Source organism: Perna viridis, chromosome 1 (genome assembly GCF_037379345.1).
Source record: "Perna viridis isolate PV_CMFRI_1.1 ecotype Kerala chromosome 1, ASM3737934v1, whole genome shotgun sequence".
Classification (NCBI taxonomy): domain Eukaryota; kingdom Metazoa; phylum Mollusca; class Bivalvia; order Mytilida; family Mytilidae; genus Perna; species Perna viridis.
The window spans coordinates 65,849,147-65,867,137 of record NC_142445.1 but is presented as its reverse complement, the minus strand read 5'-3'; the positions used below and the strand labels follow the sequence as shown (position 1 = coordinate 65,867,137).

The following is a 17,991-nucleotide window of genomic DNA, read 5'->3' as shown; positions in this document are numbered from 1 at the left end:
GCATAGTAATTTTTACAACAAGAGTTTTTATCCTTGTTTGAACTGAAAAATTCCTAGAGGAAGGTAATCATTTATTGCACATACCATAACCTAATCTAGACAACAATGGCAAGGACAAATTTTAGTTTTAACTTATTACAAAAAAATTCTACATCAAAGTGAGTACAAGCAAGGAAAAGTATTTTGCTCGTTTCTTCCTTAAGATTGGGTCTTTGTTCACCTACCTCCAGTCTGCAGGACTCATTTCTACTTCATGCATCTCCAAACTGAAATTTCAAGGTGTGGGTCCATTCTTACTGTGAAAATTCATCGAATATTGATAGTCAGTGATTCTCAGTGGAATTCATATTTTGTAAGAAATGCTGATTTAAGTACTAGGAAATTGGAGGACATCAACGTACTACGTGTACAGCCTGGAATACCAAAAGCAATAATACAAAAGAAGATCAAAAAATATATATTGATAAACGGACTGTATAAATATACACTGCTTAAAAAAATGGTTATTCTTTAAAAGGACTAAATTTGATCGGTTTATTTAGCTTACAATATGGTTACATGAATATTTTTGAATGCTTTGAGGTCTTCCTTGACTCAGTGCCTAAGCACTTTGATTTATCGTTTATTATCAGCATCGTCTGTACATCGCTGATTCCATTCGTAATTGCTTAGCCATTTTCTGCAGCGCATGCCGTCAGACCAGAACTGACTGGATTGGACAAGGTTCGCACAATGTTCTGAGACATTAAGCTTCTGCGGTAATTCGCTGACTGTTATATCTAGAACTGAAAAGATACGTCACATTAACATTATTGTTTTCTAAATATGAAATTATACCCGATACCTGCTAGATAATATCTTGCAGTTTGCCTTATTGTAACACCCGTAAAAAAGTTTCCACTTTGTGAGCGTGATACTTCAGTTCTACTTTCATGTGTCGTTCCGTTCGCACACACCGGTATCGCAACGACTCGGAGTGGTTTATTTTTTGACCGTGAGATTTTCGTTCATCACTGTTTCGTGATCAGTTACATTGATCACCCGCCGTTGAGTTCATTTGTGTTTTCACATTGCAATCGTGTCGATGGTTGGTATTTGAATTCGTGTTCACTTGTGATTTATCAGACAAAGTTGGGACTCTATCGGGGAGACCAAAAGCCGTTTTTTCCGCATAAATTTTTTGAATTGACAACCTTATATCGTTAACAGTTTTCTGCAAGGAAGCATGCAACTTACCTGCTTTAGTTATTCCTACATTTCTTAGGTATGAATCCAAATTAAAGTCACCTTTTGCATTAAACCGCTGATTTATCAATTCAAAGTTCGAATCATATTGGATAAACTTTCGCTCACTCAATGAAAGATGCTGGTTCAATTTATCATTGGTATTGGATAGTTCTGATCTCAGTTTCTCATTTTGGCTTTTTAAAGTTTTTATGGTTTTCTGGTTATCCAAATCAGAATTTTCTAACTGAGATATTCTCTCTAAAGCAGATTGTAAAGATACTCCGAGTTCAATTAAATTACACTGAAGAACACTCATACTCTGTTCACTGACAGATTTGCATTCGTCTCTCTTCAAAACCTTTTCAATACCAGAATTTTCGTCATTTATGAACATATAGAGTATATAACAATCTTTGGCATATTTTCTGAGTTGCGCTACTCTTACTTGTGTTTTTCCTATTACAAAGTCTCCCTTTCGGACACCCATGTAAAGACCTAGCCCTACTTGTTCACGCACTACGGTACCAAGTCATTGCGTCTTCCGAGTCGTATGTGATTTCAATTAATTTCGTAATGTATAATTCTTTATGTAGGTTTGAAAGTTCTTCATCTAATTTAGCTATGTATTCTTGGTTGGGGATAAAGTCGGGCAAATTCGAGTTCTGTGAATCTAGACCTTCGTTTTCGATATTCAGGCCACTGTTTACATTCGGACTACACAAACTGGGGGTAGACGGGTCATCTAAGTCAGTCATCAGACGAATTATCTGACTAGTCTGTGGTGAATACTCCCTGAAATCGTCTGTATTGTTTCTGTGAACATCGACAGTCTTTTTTGAGTATACCATTAGCATCTTGACTCATTGTTGAGTTACACAAATCCTTGATTTTAACACTCATCGACACAGACCGACCATTAATGTCGGCCGCTACTTTTTTTCTCTAATATTGTCCAAATAAGTATTTGCTGTCGCTGTACAAAATGGAAAAATATAATATATCCAATATCTTCTGCGAAAAATTATTTGAGGTTAAATTTTTGAAATATTCTTCTAGAGTGGGTGCCATGTAGATATCTTTTGTATTAAAAGTAGCGAGAAATTAAAGTTTCAACCTGCCTAAACCTACCCCTGACAACACATGCTTTGCAAATTTTATGGGGGGGCGCACGCCCGCCACGCCCCCACCTGAATCCGCCCCTGCTTAAGTCCAACGATCATGAAAATTGAAACAAGTGGATTAATAATTTGTAATTAATAATAATCAGGTGTATATATTTGATGACTATTATAAATAATTTTGATAAAATCATATTGCCTAAACAAATTTTAAATATTTTTGTTTTAAAGATGAATTCAAAAATTACCTTAAAAAGATAGAAATATATTTAAAAAATATTTATTGCTTTAATATGCTGCTTTTTTGCAGAAACAGAAAAATATTAAATGAAAAAATAACATCCAACATTTTTGATTGGAAAAGGTAAAATACAGTAAATTTAAAGTATTCAACCCTTTTGAGGACACCATAATCCCTAACCTTAATTGATGTTTTTTTTTTTTTGTCTAATAATTAAATGTTGGAGAAACGTGAACACACCGCCGTGTCAGTAGCCTCTTTAATTTCTACAACTGAGCCTATTGTTCAAAACTTATATCCACTGGAGAAATTTTTATCCAGTGGATAACTTGTATATATTGAACCTGATTTATACATTGGATAATTTTTATCCAGTGGATAACTTGTATATATTGAACCTGTTTTATACATTGGATAATTTTTGTCCAGTGGATAACTTGTATATATTGAACCTGTTTTATACATTGGATAATTTTTGTCCAGTGGAAAAATCTTTTGAACAACCGGGCCAGGGTGGATCAATTTACGGAAGCCTTTCTCCATATTTGGGATTATTAATGGAGAGGTCATAGTCAGTATATCGATATGTGACTGTAAAGGATCTAATCTCTTTAACCTTTTCTTGTCTTTCACAAGATTTTGACGGAACTTCGATTCATAGAAATAAAGAAACAAATCGGCAAAGAAAAGGACACAATTAATGCCCGTTGCAATGTCGATACTTTGATTAAAATTGTCCTTCCAGAATAGCAGATTTTATGTTGCTACAAGATTTAGGTCATCACTACTGAAGTTTTATGGTCGTCATCATGAATTCGTGGATCGTTACGGTGTATTCATCTGCGCCATGAAAACTGATTTGTTCAACGTCATAGTTTTCCGTTCCTCTTTCGTCTACCCCGGATTTGACTTTTTTTATGAGCAACTCGGCGGGTGTTTCTAGAAAAGCAGAGGACGCTTACCCTATCGGTGCACCTGGTCCATATGCTGCCAGTTTTTAGTGGAGCGAGTTGCTCATTTGCTTTTGTAACTTTGTATGTATGATTTTAGTTACTTTATGTTCTTTGGTGTGTGTGTGTATGTTTTCAATGTCTGGTCTTTATCCATGAATTACATTCTTTTGATTACCACTATAACCTTGGTTCCCTTGATTACTCTTCCAAAAGTGACAAATATGTAGTCAAGGAGAAATCACCTGTTGTTCGGTGTAGCAACGTTTGTCTTTTTATTTTGTAGTGTTTGCATATATGTAGAATGGTAGCCTAAAATAACAAAGGGCAACGTGCAATAAAGACCTTGTTTGACCCCTGTTTTACAACAAAATAAATTTGAAGTGAAAAACCAAATAAATGCGATATGCACTGTTAAATGCATGAATAAAATTTGGACTTGGGTGATTGTTCATAGAAAAGTATTGCTATTCAAAATAAGTCTCTTTAAATACGTCACGGATCGATATTATATTTAGTCGTTTGGTGAATCCCTGGAAGAGTAATCAAGGGAACCAAGGCTATAGCGGTAATCAAAAGTATGTAATCCAGGGACAAAGACCAGACATGGAAAACAGACAAACACAACAAAGAACATAAAGTAACTAAAATCATACATACTAAGTAACAAAAGCAAATGAGCTTGTAAGGTTTCTCATTGGATATAGTAACCGCAGGTCTCGCAGACGCAGGTTTCCGATTACTTCGAGCAAGGATATATCATATGAGTGATAAGCTATTCTGCAAAAGTAAGTAATACCTAATAAAGTAAATAGTGCATCAACCATATGATATGCCCTTGCTCGAAGTAATCGGAAACCTGCGAGGCCCGCGGTTACTATATTCAATGAGAGGCCTTCTTACAAAATCGAGAGAGAATTCATTTGCATATCCAACGGATTCTGTAAACTAATCTGCATACAAAATTGACTTTTTTTTACACAAAATTTAATTTTGTCCAGCAAAATTGACTTTTATGACACAAAATAGAAAGTGAATTTTGTGTTAAATTGCCTGCAAAAGTGATTTTGTTAAGAGAGAATTCAATTTTGTAAACACATAGTTGAATTTTGTCCGACAAACTTGATTTTTGTGACACAAAATTGACTTTAGTCTACAAAAAAGAATTTTGTCATTACAAAATTGAAGTGATCATAAAACAAGTCTGTATTATAACATAGTTTTGTACGACAAACGTGATTTTGTTTTGACAGAATTTAATTTTGTGTACACAAACTTGATTTCGATTACAAAAAGATCAGATCCCATTTGGCGCCCCGTATTTGGGACATATATTCTTTCATTTACATTTAGTAACTAATAACAAACGAATTGAAATATATTTAACGAGAAATTATGTGAAGGTTATAATATACTGGTACTTCTTTTGTTCCTTTGTTTTGCGTTTTTTTATTTGTAAGTCTTTTAAGGGTGTTTGTTTGTCTGTTTTGTTGTTGTTTTTTATGTAGTGCATACAATTTTGTCTTCAGAAACGTGTTTAACTTTTGAAGGTGAACTCGGGATATATCATCCATTGTCTGCGTTCCTCCAAGAAGGGTGAGTTTGGATACGCTCCAATACCTACCTGTAGTCCGGAAGCTAGACACAGCGTCAATAGAGCGACCCATTCGCTAGTAGGATACATTCTTATCGAGTTATTCGGTCAGGTATCCCGAAGACTGAGCTTCGCTACTAAAATCAACAGATCTTCTAAAAGAATTTCGGAAGAGGTGGTCGTGGGAAGCCGAAAGGTACATTAAGACCATTAAAACTCCATAATATTAAATATTAAATACTTCTCCGTTTAAGAATCGGGCAAAGTGTATATAAGGTGTGGCACATGAAGGAAAAATACGCAGAGATTTTATTGCATTAACCAATTAATTATACCTAATAAACACCAGAAATAACCATCAAAGTGTTTGTAAAATTTTCCTTTTTAAGATATTGATAGGTCAAATTCAGTTGAAATGCACTATGGAAAAATGGCGGGAAAATATTCCCGCACTCTTTCCCTTTGTAAGCAGTCAAAAAATATCTACGTTACAGATGTTTCAGGATAAACTTAAATAGCTTTTTGGTTGTTTTCTAGATGTACTGAATATGTTTTAGGCAAAAATTACTCAATTGGGTAAAATGGTGTGCCACTCATTGCCTGATTCTTACAGAGAATAGTACATAAATCTCCCAAAATCTAACCCACAAAAATCCTTTAAAAGAAAAATCTATCTATTTAAACAAGCGGATTATAACGTACTACGAGATCGTTTCACTAAAGTAGATTGGGACTCCATATTCGTAAATGAATAAAATGGATTCGTCTACTTCAAATATCTCGGAAAAAATCATTTCTGTCTGTGACGAGATTATACCAAACCGGATCATTAGTATAAACAAGAACGACCCACCTTGGGTTAACTCTCGCATAAAAAAAATAATTAGGAAGGAAAACCGCTGTCACAAAAAAGCATGATAATCCGGGTAGGTGGGGAAATTTCAGAAAAATAAGAAACAAGTGCAATCTAGCCGTTAAAAATGCGAAATCTGACTATTATAGCAATATATCAAACAAAATAATAAATGATAAGATTGACGCAAGAAAAACTGGTGTAAATTAGTACAAGCGCTCTTGAGAAATTTCAATAAAAGTAAAATACCTCCTTGAAAGATTGGTGACGATCTAATCGACGATGACAAAGAAAAGGCATTGATTTTTAATGAATATTTCAACGATCAATGTAGGGTAGACGACTCTAATAAGACCCTACCAGAACAAATAGAACAAGAAACAATACATTCCCTGCCCTCTATCAATATCACTGACGGAGAAGTTGAAGATATACTTAAATGCTTAGACACAACTAAATCTGTTGGTCCTGACAATATAAGTTAAAGAATTCTAAAAAAAAAATCATCTTGTTTTGAAATACCCCTTTAGCAAATTATTTAACATGTCCTTGCGTTTACGTAGATTCCCTTCAAGTTGGAAACTGGCAAATGTAACCCCTGTATTCAAATTGGGTTCTCAAAACGAAGTAAATAATTACCGACCCATATATTTAATAAGTGTCGATGGGAAAGTCATGGAAAGATGTGTCTTTAAACATCTATATAATTATCTTCGGTCAAATAAAATAATAACTTGTAACCAGTCTAGATTTACACCAGAAGATTCAGCCGTCAACCAATTAATAAGTATAACTAATGAATTTGGAAAAGTACTTGATCAAGGAAAGAAAGTAAGAGTTATCTTCTGTGATATCAGTGTAGCATTCGATAGGGTTTAGCAGACTGATTTGTAATTTGAAGACTGTTAAAATTGGCAATGATTTGATTGAATGGTTTGCTAATTATTTACAGGAGAAGAAACAGGGTGTTGTTATTAACATTGGTTGTTGATGGGAGCCGGTGTTCCTCAGGGATCAATACTTGGTCCTTTATTGTTCCTTATCTTCTTAAATGATATTGTTACCGAGACCAAGTCTACCATTAAATTATTTGTTGATGATACTTGCCCATATCTTATTGACAACCCTGAATCAGATGCTCTTACTCTTAACGATGACTTAAACAAAATCCATTTGTGGTCTGAGCGATGGCTCATCACATTCAATCCCCGTAAAACATTAAGCATGACAGTCTCTAGGAAGACCAACAAACCTTATCACCCAGAATTGTACCTTAATAATGATGTCATAGCCCAAGTTAAGCAGCATAAACACTTAGATAATCATGTTTATATGATTACAACAAAAGCATACAATCGTTTAAATATATTACGAAAATTTAAAGTAATTTTGAATAGACGGACCATTAGTTAAATTCATTCTATTGTTTTGACTTAATGTTGAAATATGCAAATTCCTTAATGAATACGTTAAAACTAACACAATAGTGATGATATATTGCCCAGTAACTGGATATTGACAAGCATTGGCAAATGTATCAGTCAGCATGATATAACGCATAGTCCCGGATGCTGTCCCGGAAAAAAAAAGTATATCACACCTCAATTGCACCTTGTTTGTTTTATTTATTTTACGACCTTTACTACTGGCATTCTGTGAATAATACTACAATACACAAACTTGTACTCTTTAATGACATCAGGATACATGAAATTCTCCTTTAACGAGATGACATTCTCTTACAGACAACAAAGTGTTTAATAGGCCTTAATTTGACAGTTAACTAACTGTAATATTTTGATCTTCTTGAGAAAAATACTTTTACTATGGACTGTCCTTAAAGGTCATAAGCGCGACAAATTTCATGCTTTTAAAATTATTACCTTTCGTAACTACATCGTAAATACTCGTAAAACTAGTAAAGTTATTGTAAACCATTCGCTAATTTTACTTAAAAGATTGGACCAAATTGCAGCAATTCCCTCTGTTCATCAGTATATATCGTATGAATTCGTAAATCGAAATGAATCATGGTCTGCTATCGTAAACGCATTGCATTCATTCTTAGTAAATCGTAAAGTGATTGTTCATACTCGTAATCAGTCGTAAAGCACTAGCAAATCACTTATAAAAGTTTCTTATTTTCAAAGATTCGTGTTAGTTTAACGAATCCTGTAAATTTTGAAGATTCGTTAGGATTCATAAGAAAAATCGATTATGTATGTGAATGGGATATAATCTTCGCGATGTTTATGCGGTATTTTGTTTTTCGTCGTTTTTTTTTATTATATATATTTGTGTGTGTGTGTGTGTGTGTGTGTGTGTGTGTGTGCGTGCGTGTGTGTGTGTGTGTTAATTCTATCATGTCTGCTTTTCCCTTAGGTCATTACAGGCATTTTATTCACCGAAACAATTGGGTCAAATCTTTTATTTTTGTGTGGATGTCGAAAAATACAAATAAATAAAAAAAGAACAACTTGTTTTATAAAAAAAAAACATAATAAGACATTCTCAAATTAATACTTTATTAAAGTCGAAATCGCAAATAAAAGTAGACAATAATCATATGACACTTTCAATGAACTGTAACCAGAGAATTTCATCCTTTACAAAACTTCAAAATACTGGTAACAACAAATGTATTTAAGGTGATCCTTTTCGTTTAAAGGACAGTTTTTTAACTAGTCTATGAATTTGGTCGAGACTTACTGTAGATTTTTCAGTCGAATATGATTCTTTTTTCTTCTTTTTCATTTTACTTTTTGACTTTCTTGGTTCATGTTCATCTAAAGCCATAGAATACATTGGTAAGGACCCAGGGAGACCAAAACTGTCCATTTCTGTGTGTTTATGCATACTTGTAATTTCAGGTCTCTCTAGTCTTGACTTTCTGTATCGACGTGTGTCAGGAGCTCTACTGGACATATGTCGTCTCGAGTATGGTCTCAATTTTCGTTGTTTGATCTTTTTCTCCATCTTCTTTCGAACTTGCTCCATTGAAGAGACTTTAGCTAATCTGAGTGTTAGTTTGTTAGGACCTTTCAAGCCCTTTTTGTTTTTCACTAAATGTGTTGATTTTGCTCCTCTGGATTCGAGTTTTTGGTATACCGCTTGTGCAATTTCGTCTTCGTCGTATACACCTCCATTATCGATGACTTGTTCTATTTCATTCTCAACTTCGGTTTTAAACTCCTTAAGAGAAAGTTCCTCCTGAGCACCTCCAATGATAACATTGATAAGCTGGCGGGGATCGCGCATCGGAACATATTGTCCACCAGTGATATAAGCCATAGCTGCGAAAAACTCTTTGTAAGCATTAATTGATGGCTCTACCCCAACACTATAAAGAGTAACTCCAATCTTGGCAATTTCTCTGACAGTCTGCATCGGATCATGCCCTTCTGGGCATCCATTCATAAACGAATTGCCGGCAGTTGGGTCCAAAGCATGAGGTGGAGCGTCTGATATAAGCACTGCTATTTTCGTGGATTCGGCACTCCACGCTAATTTTGTAACATTATACAACCCATCAGCCACAGCTTCTGGTGAGTCCCCACCACCTTGGGCTTTTGCACTTTCAAGCCATCTCTTCATTTCTCCGACTGATTCTGTAAAATCATGCACTCGTGTCACAAACGACCTATCTTGTGGTGGGTGGTCTCTGTATTCAATTAGAGCCAGTCTTACTCTACTTTTTGATGTCTTGATTATCTCATTTACAATTGCTTCAATGTTTTCTTTGGCACTTCTTATATAAGATCCCATACTTCCAGTGGTGTCCATGATGAAAGCTAAGTCGAGAGGGTAGTCCAAGTTAACTGGCTTTCCCTTTGGTGTTTCTAATTGTTCTATAATCTCAAACAACCCGAAATTTGGAAGCAGAGTCAGTGCTATTAGGACACTGAACATTTGAAATGACGGAACCATTTTCAGACTGTGGTCTAGATTCTAAAATGTTATTCTTAGTATTTTATATACACAGGAAAAATGTGATTCATTAAGGTCAAGCACTTAAATTACCACGTAAACTGAACCATACATTTCTCACAAGTATCATGGTATTTAAGTGTTAGTACAAGATGTATTAGTCTGTTTAAAATTCATGCAAGTTTAAAATTGAAGGGTTAAAATGGTATAAACCTCAGATCTGGCGTTCTCTCGGGAGGATTTAGTTATGCTTTTCAAATTAATAATAAATAAATATGCTGTTTTCTAAATTACTGTTAAGAAGTTTTCCAATGTTCCCAGTGATTATGTGGCGGTACAATAGAACACTTTGGATATGAATGTGACGTCAAATCATTGCAGTGATGGGCCCAGGGATGGGTTTCGGTGGATAGGGATAGAACCTCCCTTTCTTGTCGGCAAATGTTTTTTTTTGTTTTATGCTTATCATGACGAGTGAGTATATGATTGCCTGGAACTCCAACCCAAACACACTTAAAAAAATGTCTTGATCGGATCCCACCCGTTTACTTCATACATATCAGATCCGCGCTTGAATTGGTGATTTTTACATGAATGTTTCGTCTTTTTTACCTATATTTTCCTGATTCTTATAAAGACTTCCACTACTAAGTGTCCGGGATGGATCAGTGTTACTCTGACGAACACAAATAAGTATTACGGATATATTGGACACTTAACATGTAAATCTCTGTATGGTACAAACTCTTTGTTTGGTACCACAAAGTAAAGCTTTAGAACCTAATGTTATTGTTAACCTATTATCAGAGAACTACAGGTCTATGCTACTATTATAAAATGAAATGCGGGATATTTTATGTTCAATTTTTAAACAAAATTCAATTAACTCTTGATTGTAAAACTTTAATTTGTGAAACCATATTGGGATCCACAAAATACACATGGATGATTTAGGGTTCTTTTATTGATAAGGCAGATTGGAATCTGTTACAAATAAATTAATTGACCCTGTAATACAATAAAATACTTTAAGTACAGAGAAAAGAAAGATAACTCTATTTTTAAATAACGAACATATTCTGTCAACCTGTACAATATTGTTAGAATAAAATATAGATTATGTTTTCATGTATTTGTCTGTCTCTAAGACTCAATATATCTTGCGTCTACGTGTATGAATTATAATTATTCATGATTGACATAAATCTCATACCAATATAAATTTGTAACTTAATGCTTACCTCTCAAATAGATGAAAAGGTCAGGTTAACTGTCTGGTATAATACAGTATGACACATCATATAAAACCTGAAGCAAATATATGTTTCATAACTGATGTGTTCATGGAACAATAATAACATTCATTACAAACACCAAACACTTTGAGTACATCATTAAATAAAAATATTATTTTGCATATTAAAATCTAACCATTTAATCAATTATTTCTATCCTATTTATTTATAAGAAATCACATTTATTCAAGATTTGTCTCTTTTGAAACTTTTGGTTTAATAGCTCAATTATTAACTATTTCAAATATTTATAATCCTTTATATCATATCATAGTCTCTTTAAATGGTTTAAATAGGTTTTACTCATTCACTCAGTTCATTTTCATACTACAAATTCATTCTCAAATTCAAACTGAACATTCAACCTCATACTAGCTGCTCAGTTAAGACAAAGTTATTTTAGTGGGATAAAGTGCTAGAAATATAGAAACAAACCTCAAATACAAGTTCCAGAAACTCAGCAATACAACTTAACTTCCAAAGCAGATTTATGTTGAAATACTAGGCAGAAACTATAGAGGCTAGAAACCACTAATTCCACTTCCCATAGGCTTCTATGCTAATTTCACAATATTCAATGGCTTCTCTGGACTTTACCTTAACTTTAACCTGCAGAGGACTATATATCAGCATGATTCTACATATGTCAGCTCACAATCCTCAGAATGGCATGTGGGGTTAGCAGACTTGCAGTGCAGTACTGGTCACCGGAAGTGAAGTGTCTATAAATAGCATGGGAAATCCCAGTGTTTTCACAAGATAGGGGTATATTTAGAAATCATTATGGAGATTAGGCTTCACATCACAAGAAGCAAAATGCATCTATAAAATGTACAGAACTGTTTTCCTTTCAGAAACTGTTTAAATTTTTTAAATGAGATGAGAACTTTTTTCACAGCACTATGAGGAACAGGGGTAATTTCTGCGTAGGATTATTTTTGTGTACGTTCCAAATGCTCATTGGTTGAATTGGTGGTCTGTAACCTATAGACTAATTTATAAAAATCTCAAGGAAATCAATATGTCTGCCATCCAGCTCAGCAAACTCAAAGAGAATAATACTCACATTCCAAATGAAACCCCAAAGAACATTTTAAAGTATGTGTGACCTGAATAGACCAATAAATAAAAGAGAAATAAAGAGTTCTATAAATAGCTCATCAGCTAATAGGTAAATCCATCAGTCAAAGTAAATGATTATCAATTACACTGATACAAGTAACAACATGTATACATTTTAATATAAATGTGAGTAAGTTTTAATAAACATAAAAACCATTCGTTTATTAATCTCAAATCATATATCATATAATAAATAAAATACAATACAAAAATATATAGAAAGAGTAACATTAAATGAATATTATATCCACAGTCAATTCCTGGTTAAATTCCACTCTGCCATATTTGTTCCCCAAAGTGCCTCATTGCCCACACTTTTTACAGTGTAATTTCTTGGAAAAATTTTAAACTTTAAGGAATCAACCCATGCATATGCTGAAAAATGTGAAAGTGTGTCGTTGCTTTTTTTCTTGATCGAATGTTTGTTTTGTGTGTGTGTTGTCTTCTTTTGTGTTATGTGTGTGTTCCGAAATCTTTTTTTTCTGTTTAGTTTAAACATATTTTATTTGCATATAAACAAAAGGGATTGAACAAAAGTGAATCACACTTACGAGGTTCTCTCCTAAATACAATATAATATACAATAACAAAATGACATTGAGCATGCATCAACTGTGTATACTTATAATAATCAGTTAAATTTAAAGATAGAAAATAAAGAGAAAGAAATAGAAAAGAAATAAAAAAAAAATTGACAGAAAAGTAGTGGTGATGATGATGGTGATGATGGTGGTAGGAGAGTGGGTACACAAAGTAATATCTTACAAGTTATTAGACAACAGAAAATCTCTCAGAATCTTTGATAAAGGCTAGAACGTGCTTCAATAAACTTATGTTTTGATCATATGTTAATTCCAAACTACCACGTGTAAGAAGTTCAACATCTATTGTTAAAGTATCAGGAATCCAGTTAATGTGGTTTAAAAGGCGTGCTCTTATTTCATCATATAACGGACAATGAAAAAAGAAGTGATTAACATCTTCCATTCTTCCGCATCTACAAAAAGGTGCATCCACTATATTCATTCTGTGCAAGTCATGCTTTAAGGAAGATACAGAATGTCTTAGCTGGGTCAGAATAATATTTAGTTTCCGTGGACCAAAAGAAAAATGCTTTGGAACTTGCAAGATATTTGTATTACTTTTAAAAGCGGGCTTGAACTTAGAAATTGAATCTAGTTCTCTCGTGCAGATATCGAGTTTATTCCATTCTTTAATTGTAGAAGGAAAAAACGACTCGCTTGTCACAGATAGTCTACAAAAAGGCTGCATAATGTCATTTCCATTTCTAAGTGGGTAATTTGTAAGTGACTGGATTTTAGGTGGAATTAGATCGCATAGGTATGCAGGTGCATTTTTATGTTCGATATTATACATCATGTTTAACTTTCTCCTATTACGTCTCACTTCTAATTTTTCCCAACCAGTTTCTCCGTAGAGTTTTTCTGAGTTGGTGAAGATAGGTAAACCTGTCACTATTCTAGCAGCTTCCAATTGAAGTCTTTCTAATTTAGACGAAAGACAAACCCCACAATTATCCCAGACTTCAGGAGCATATTCTAGTATGGGTCTAATGTAAACTAAGTATAATTTCTCTAATGTATTACGGTTAAGTTGGTATTTTAGCTTTCGCAAGATATTCAAGTGTTTTTTAACACTAATTACAACGTTTTCAATGTGATCGTTCCATTTAGCATTGCTACTAAATGTAACACCAAGATGTTTGTGACAATCTGTGATTGGAACGCTTGTACCGTTTAAGGAGAAATTAAAATCAGGCTTTTCGATGTTTGAAAATACCATAATCTCAGTTTTGTCCGGATTAAATGACATAAGCCATTTGTTTGACCATTTGTCCAGTTCCACCAAATCATGACTGATAACAGAAAATATCTGCTCTCTATCAGAGTCAGAGTAACTGAAAGAAGTGTCATCTGCATACAGTCTGCACAGAGATGTCAAATTCCCTGCAATATCGTTTATGTATATTATAAAAAGGAGAGGACCGAGGACCGAGCCTTGAGGAACTCCAGCCGACAGAGAGCAGCTGTTAGAGGATGATGTGTTTAGAATCACCTTTTGACGTCTATCTAATAAATAACTTTTAAACCAGTTAACAAGATTTCCTGATATACCATACGAATCTAGCTTACACATAAGACCTTTATGCCAGACTTTATCAAAAGCTTTGGAAAAATCGCAAAAAACAAAACAGTTAATTTCTTTTTTCTCAAGTGAATTTAGGATGTTACTATAAATTTCAAGTAGTTGGTGGACAGTCGAATGTTTTGGAAGAAAACCAGATTGATATTTGTAGATGAGATTGTTGCTGTGAAGATGGTTGTACACATATTTGAAAATTATTCTTTCCATTACTTTTCCAACACAACTTATTAATGATATGGGTCTATAATTGGATGGTAAAGATGTATCACCCTTCTTGAAGAGAGCAGTCACATTTGCCAATTTCCAACTAGTAGGAAATTTGCATTGCTGAATAGATTTATTAAAAATTTTCTGCAATGGGAGAGCGATTTTATCAGGACACAGCTGAAGCATTTTATGACTGATAACATCGGGTCCAGATGCTTTATTTGGTTTTAGAACTTTAATAATATCAATAATTTCAGACTCTTCTATATGTACGTCCGATAATTTATGATTTGTTCGGTTTTGAAATTCCGGGACTTGATGATTTTCTTCATCCAATTTAGTGATTGAACAGAAATATTTATTTAGTAATGCATACTTCTCGTCATCTGCATATGCTATATCATTTAAATCCTGATCGTTTATAATATTCTGAAGTGGGGGTATAGAGTTGGAACCTTTGTTTGACTTTATCAACATTTTCATTATTTTCCAGTACGCTTTGGGGTTGTTAACATTTTCTAAAATGAAATTGTCCAAATTACTTTCGAATTTTTCTTTTGCTGATTTTTTAAGATTATTAACTCTATTTCTCTGCCTCTTGTACTTAAGAATGTCATCGTCGGTTTTTGATTTTAATGCCCTTTTCCGTAAACGGTCACGTTTTCTTATTTCCCTTCTTAATTCGTTATTAAACCACGATTTGTCATTTCGTCTGATGGTAACTTCCCTAGTTGGAATGGACCTCCCCGCGACGGCCAGAAATGTTTCTGTAAATATATCAGTCATTTGATCTACATCTGTACCGTCGGGAAGGTGGGCATTCCAATCCAGAGCCTGTAAATCAGCTGAAAACTTTTCTTTATTCGTTTTATCATACAACCAAATATGTCTTTTATAGGCTACGGATTCTTTATGTGGGCACAGTAGGTATACTACAGCTGCATCGTGGTCCGATATTGATCTCGGAACATCAAAAATATCAGAAAAGCTGTACGACAATGTATCACTAATAAGTATAGGGTCTAATAAAGATCTACGTTGGTCAGTTACTCTTGTTGCTTTCTTGATCACATTAGTGAGATTAAACAGATTCATTGTGTCGAGAAGTCTATTATTTTCTCTGACAAGTAAATCCGTATTTAAATCTCCACAGATCACTAAACCGTGACTATATAGGTAACTTGTACCTATCGAGTGGTTCAAGCGCGTGTAAAATTCCGAATCTGTACCTGGTGGACGATAAACATTACATAATAGAAATTTTTGACCCTTTGCACTAATTTCGACCCAGATAGTTTCATCAACATCATTTTCCAACATATTCATTCGTTTTACATGGATATTTTCCTTGGTTAATATCAAGATACCGCCACCGAACGCATTTCTATCTTTTCGATGAATGGATTTAGAAAATGATTCTAAATGGATTTCTTCGTCCTTAATGTTTGGATCTAAGTGTGTTTCTGTGATGGCAATAATATCAAAATCTTCACAAAACAAGTTTAAGAAATTAAGTTTGTTTCTGATACTTCAGGATATTGATGTTACATATCGATAGTGAGTTGTCGGTGACCGATGACCTAGTAGATGATCCTGGACCAGGGTTCATCTCTATGTTACCGATGATCAAAATAAAATGGAGTACAAAAAGCAGAAAAACAATGTCAATATTAGGATTAACTGACTGCAGGATGGACAGATTGACGACGAGAAATGTACATTTTAGATTAATACACAACAATTCAAAGAAGGTGGATTTTGACGTTTTTAGTGGCCCAGATTTGACAAATCTTCTGTTGTTGAATATACCAATGGCTGCCCTGTAAGTACTAAGGTCACTACCCATCATCTAATACAGGGACAGATATAAGGTAAGTTACCACAGTACAGCCATGGTTATAAAATGTAACCCGTATCAAATCATCATCACCAAGAGAAAAGATAAACAGATATAAAAAATGTACAAAAAGAAACAATATAAAACACAAGATATGGAGACATATACAGGTAAAAGACAAATATCATTTCATTGGGGAATTTAGGGATCATTTTGAGAGATTTTCACGAACACAGAAATGCATTAAAATATGGTAAATCATAAAAGCTGAAAATTTGTATAACTACATGTACTTGTATTTAGTAAATTTAGATATAAAACATCATTCTAAATAATTGCAGAGATATATCCATCACAATGCACATCGTACCCATTGGATGGTTTTGTCAGGATTGACAGATCCGCAGAACTGCAACAGCAGAGGTCTAGGACATGTGTTACAGTTCTTCAGGCCTAGCAGCAATCCAAAATCAAAACAAAGTACAAAATACATTACGATGGAAAATACATAAACTACAATATAAAATATATTTTAGAATAATTCTGAACACGGACTACAGTAACTACAAAACACAAACAAAATGAATTATTCGGGTATCATGAGTAATTTTGAATGCAATACCATGATATTTTGAATTCAAATGACATTATATTTCATTCATACACATCAAGCAGCATTTGTTTTGATTTTAAATAGCAGAAATGAATGATATACACTTGGTACTTATTATATACAATATATTAAATAACTACTGTTTTTTTAACAGTGTCTACAAGCAAGATATTGGTATTAAGATTATAAAACCTGGTTAATGAAATTATTCCAAAACGAAATCAACTACTTTTTGATTCGCCGGAAAAGATTTAACTCTTGAAATCGTTTTTATAATTAATCATAAAGTCCAGAGAATTTATGAAGTTGTCGAGGAAAAACAATGAGAAAATGAACATCTTTTAATCACACGTGAAATTTTCTAGTCAAGGTAAGTGGTCTATTCTAAATTTAGCAACAGGAAAAACCCTATGGTGGAACAGGTGAGTATCAATAACCAGGTAACAAAAACAATGAAAGATCACGTGTTTCACTTTGACGTATATATTTTAGAACCGAATACACAGTTCTAATATTATAACATAAAGAGTACACAGACAAAGAAAGTATTTGGTTGACAGTTATAAATTGTTAATTTGGCAAAAGTTTATTAAGTTTCTACAAATTTATTTTTTATAATAACTAAGTTATTCTACACCATCATTGCTATTCTGGTCATCATTCCAGACACTTTATGACGGTGGTTGCTCCCGGATCCTTCGCTCTAGGTTGGAGATATCGTCATGACAGTTTATAATAAGCTTTGTACTATCTTCTGTACGCTTGACAAATATTCTGCCATCGAAGGTCCAGTAGGCCTCTATCTGATTGTCATTTTTAAGCTTGGCAATCCTCTTGACTA

The 17,991-nt window shown here is 33.7% G+C and overlaps 1 protein-coding gene and 1 long non-coding RNA gene across 2 annotated transcripts; both read right to left on the bottom strand.

The window, feature by feature from the left end:
* Window positions 1-656: 656 nt before the first annotated feature.
* Window positions 657-11,759, bottom strand: LOC148629906 (uncharacterized). Its single transcript, XR_015918234.1, has 3 exons — window positions 11,641-11,759; window positions 11,152-11,218; window positions 657-785 (listed from the first exon to the last, which is right to left on the bottom strand). It is a non-coding gene; the product is annotated as an uncharacterized LOC148629906 (long non-coding RNA).
* LOC148629907 (uncharacterized) lies at window positions 8,492-9,947 on the bottom strand. Its single transcript, XM_088559551.1, has one exon. It carries the CDS (start codon window positions 9,908-9,910, stop codon window positions 8,627-8,629), a length of 1,284 nt encoding a protein of 427 aa, XP_088415677.1. The 5' UTR covers window positions 9,911-9,947; the 3' UTR covers window positions 8,492-8,626.
* Window positions 11,760-17,991: the final 6,232 nt, after the last annotated feature.

Bases quoted from the DNA above. Each gene is read 5' to 3' on its own strand.
- LOC148629907 (XM_088559551.1), bottom strand. From the start codon at position 9,910: ATGGTTCCGTCATTTCAAATGTTCAGTGTCCTAATAGCACTGACTCTG.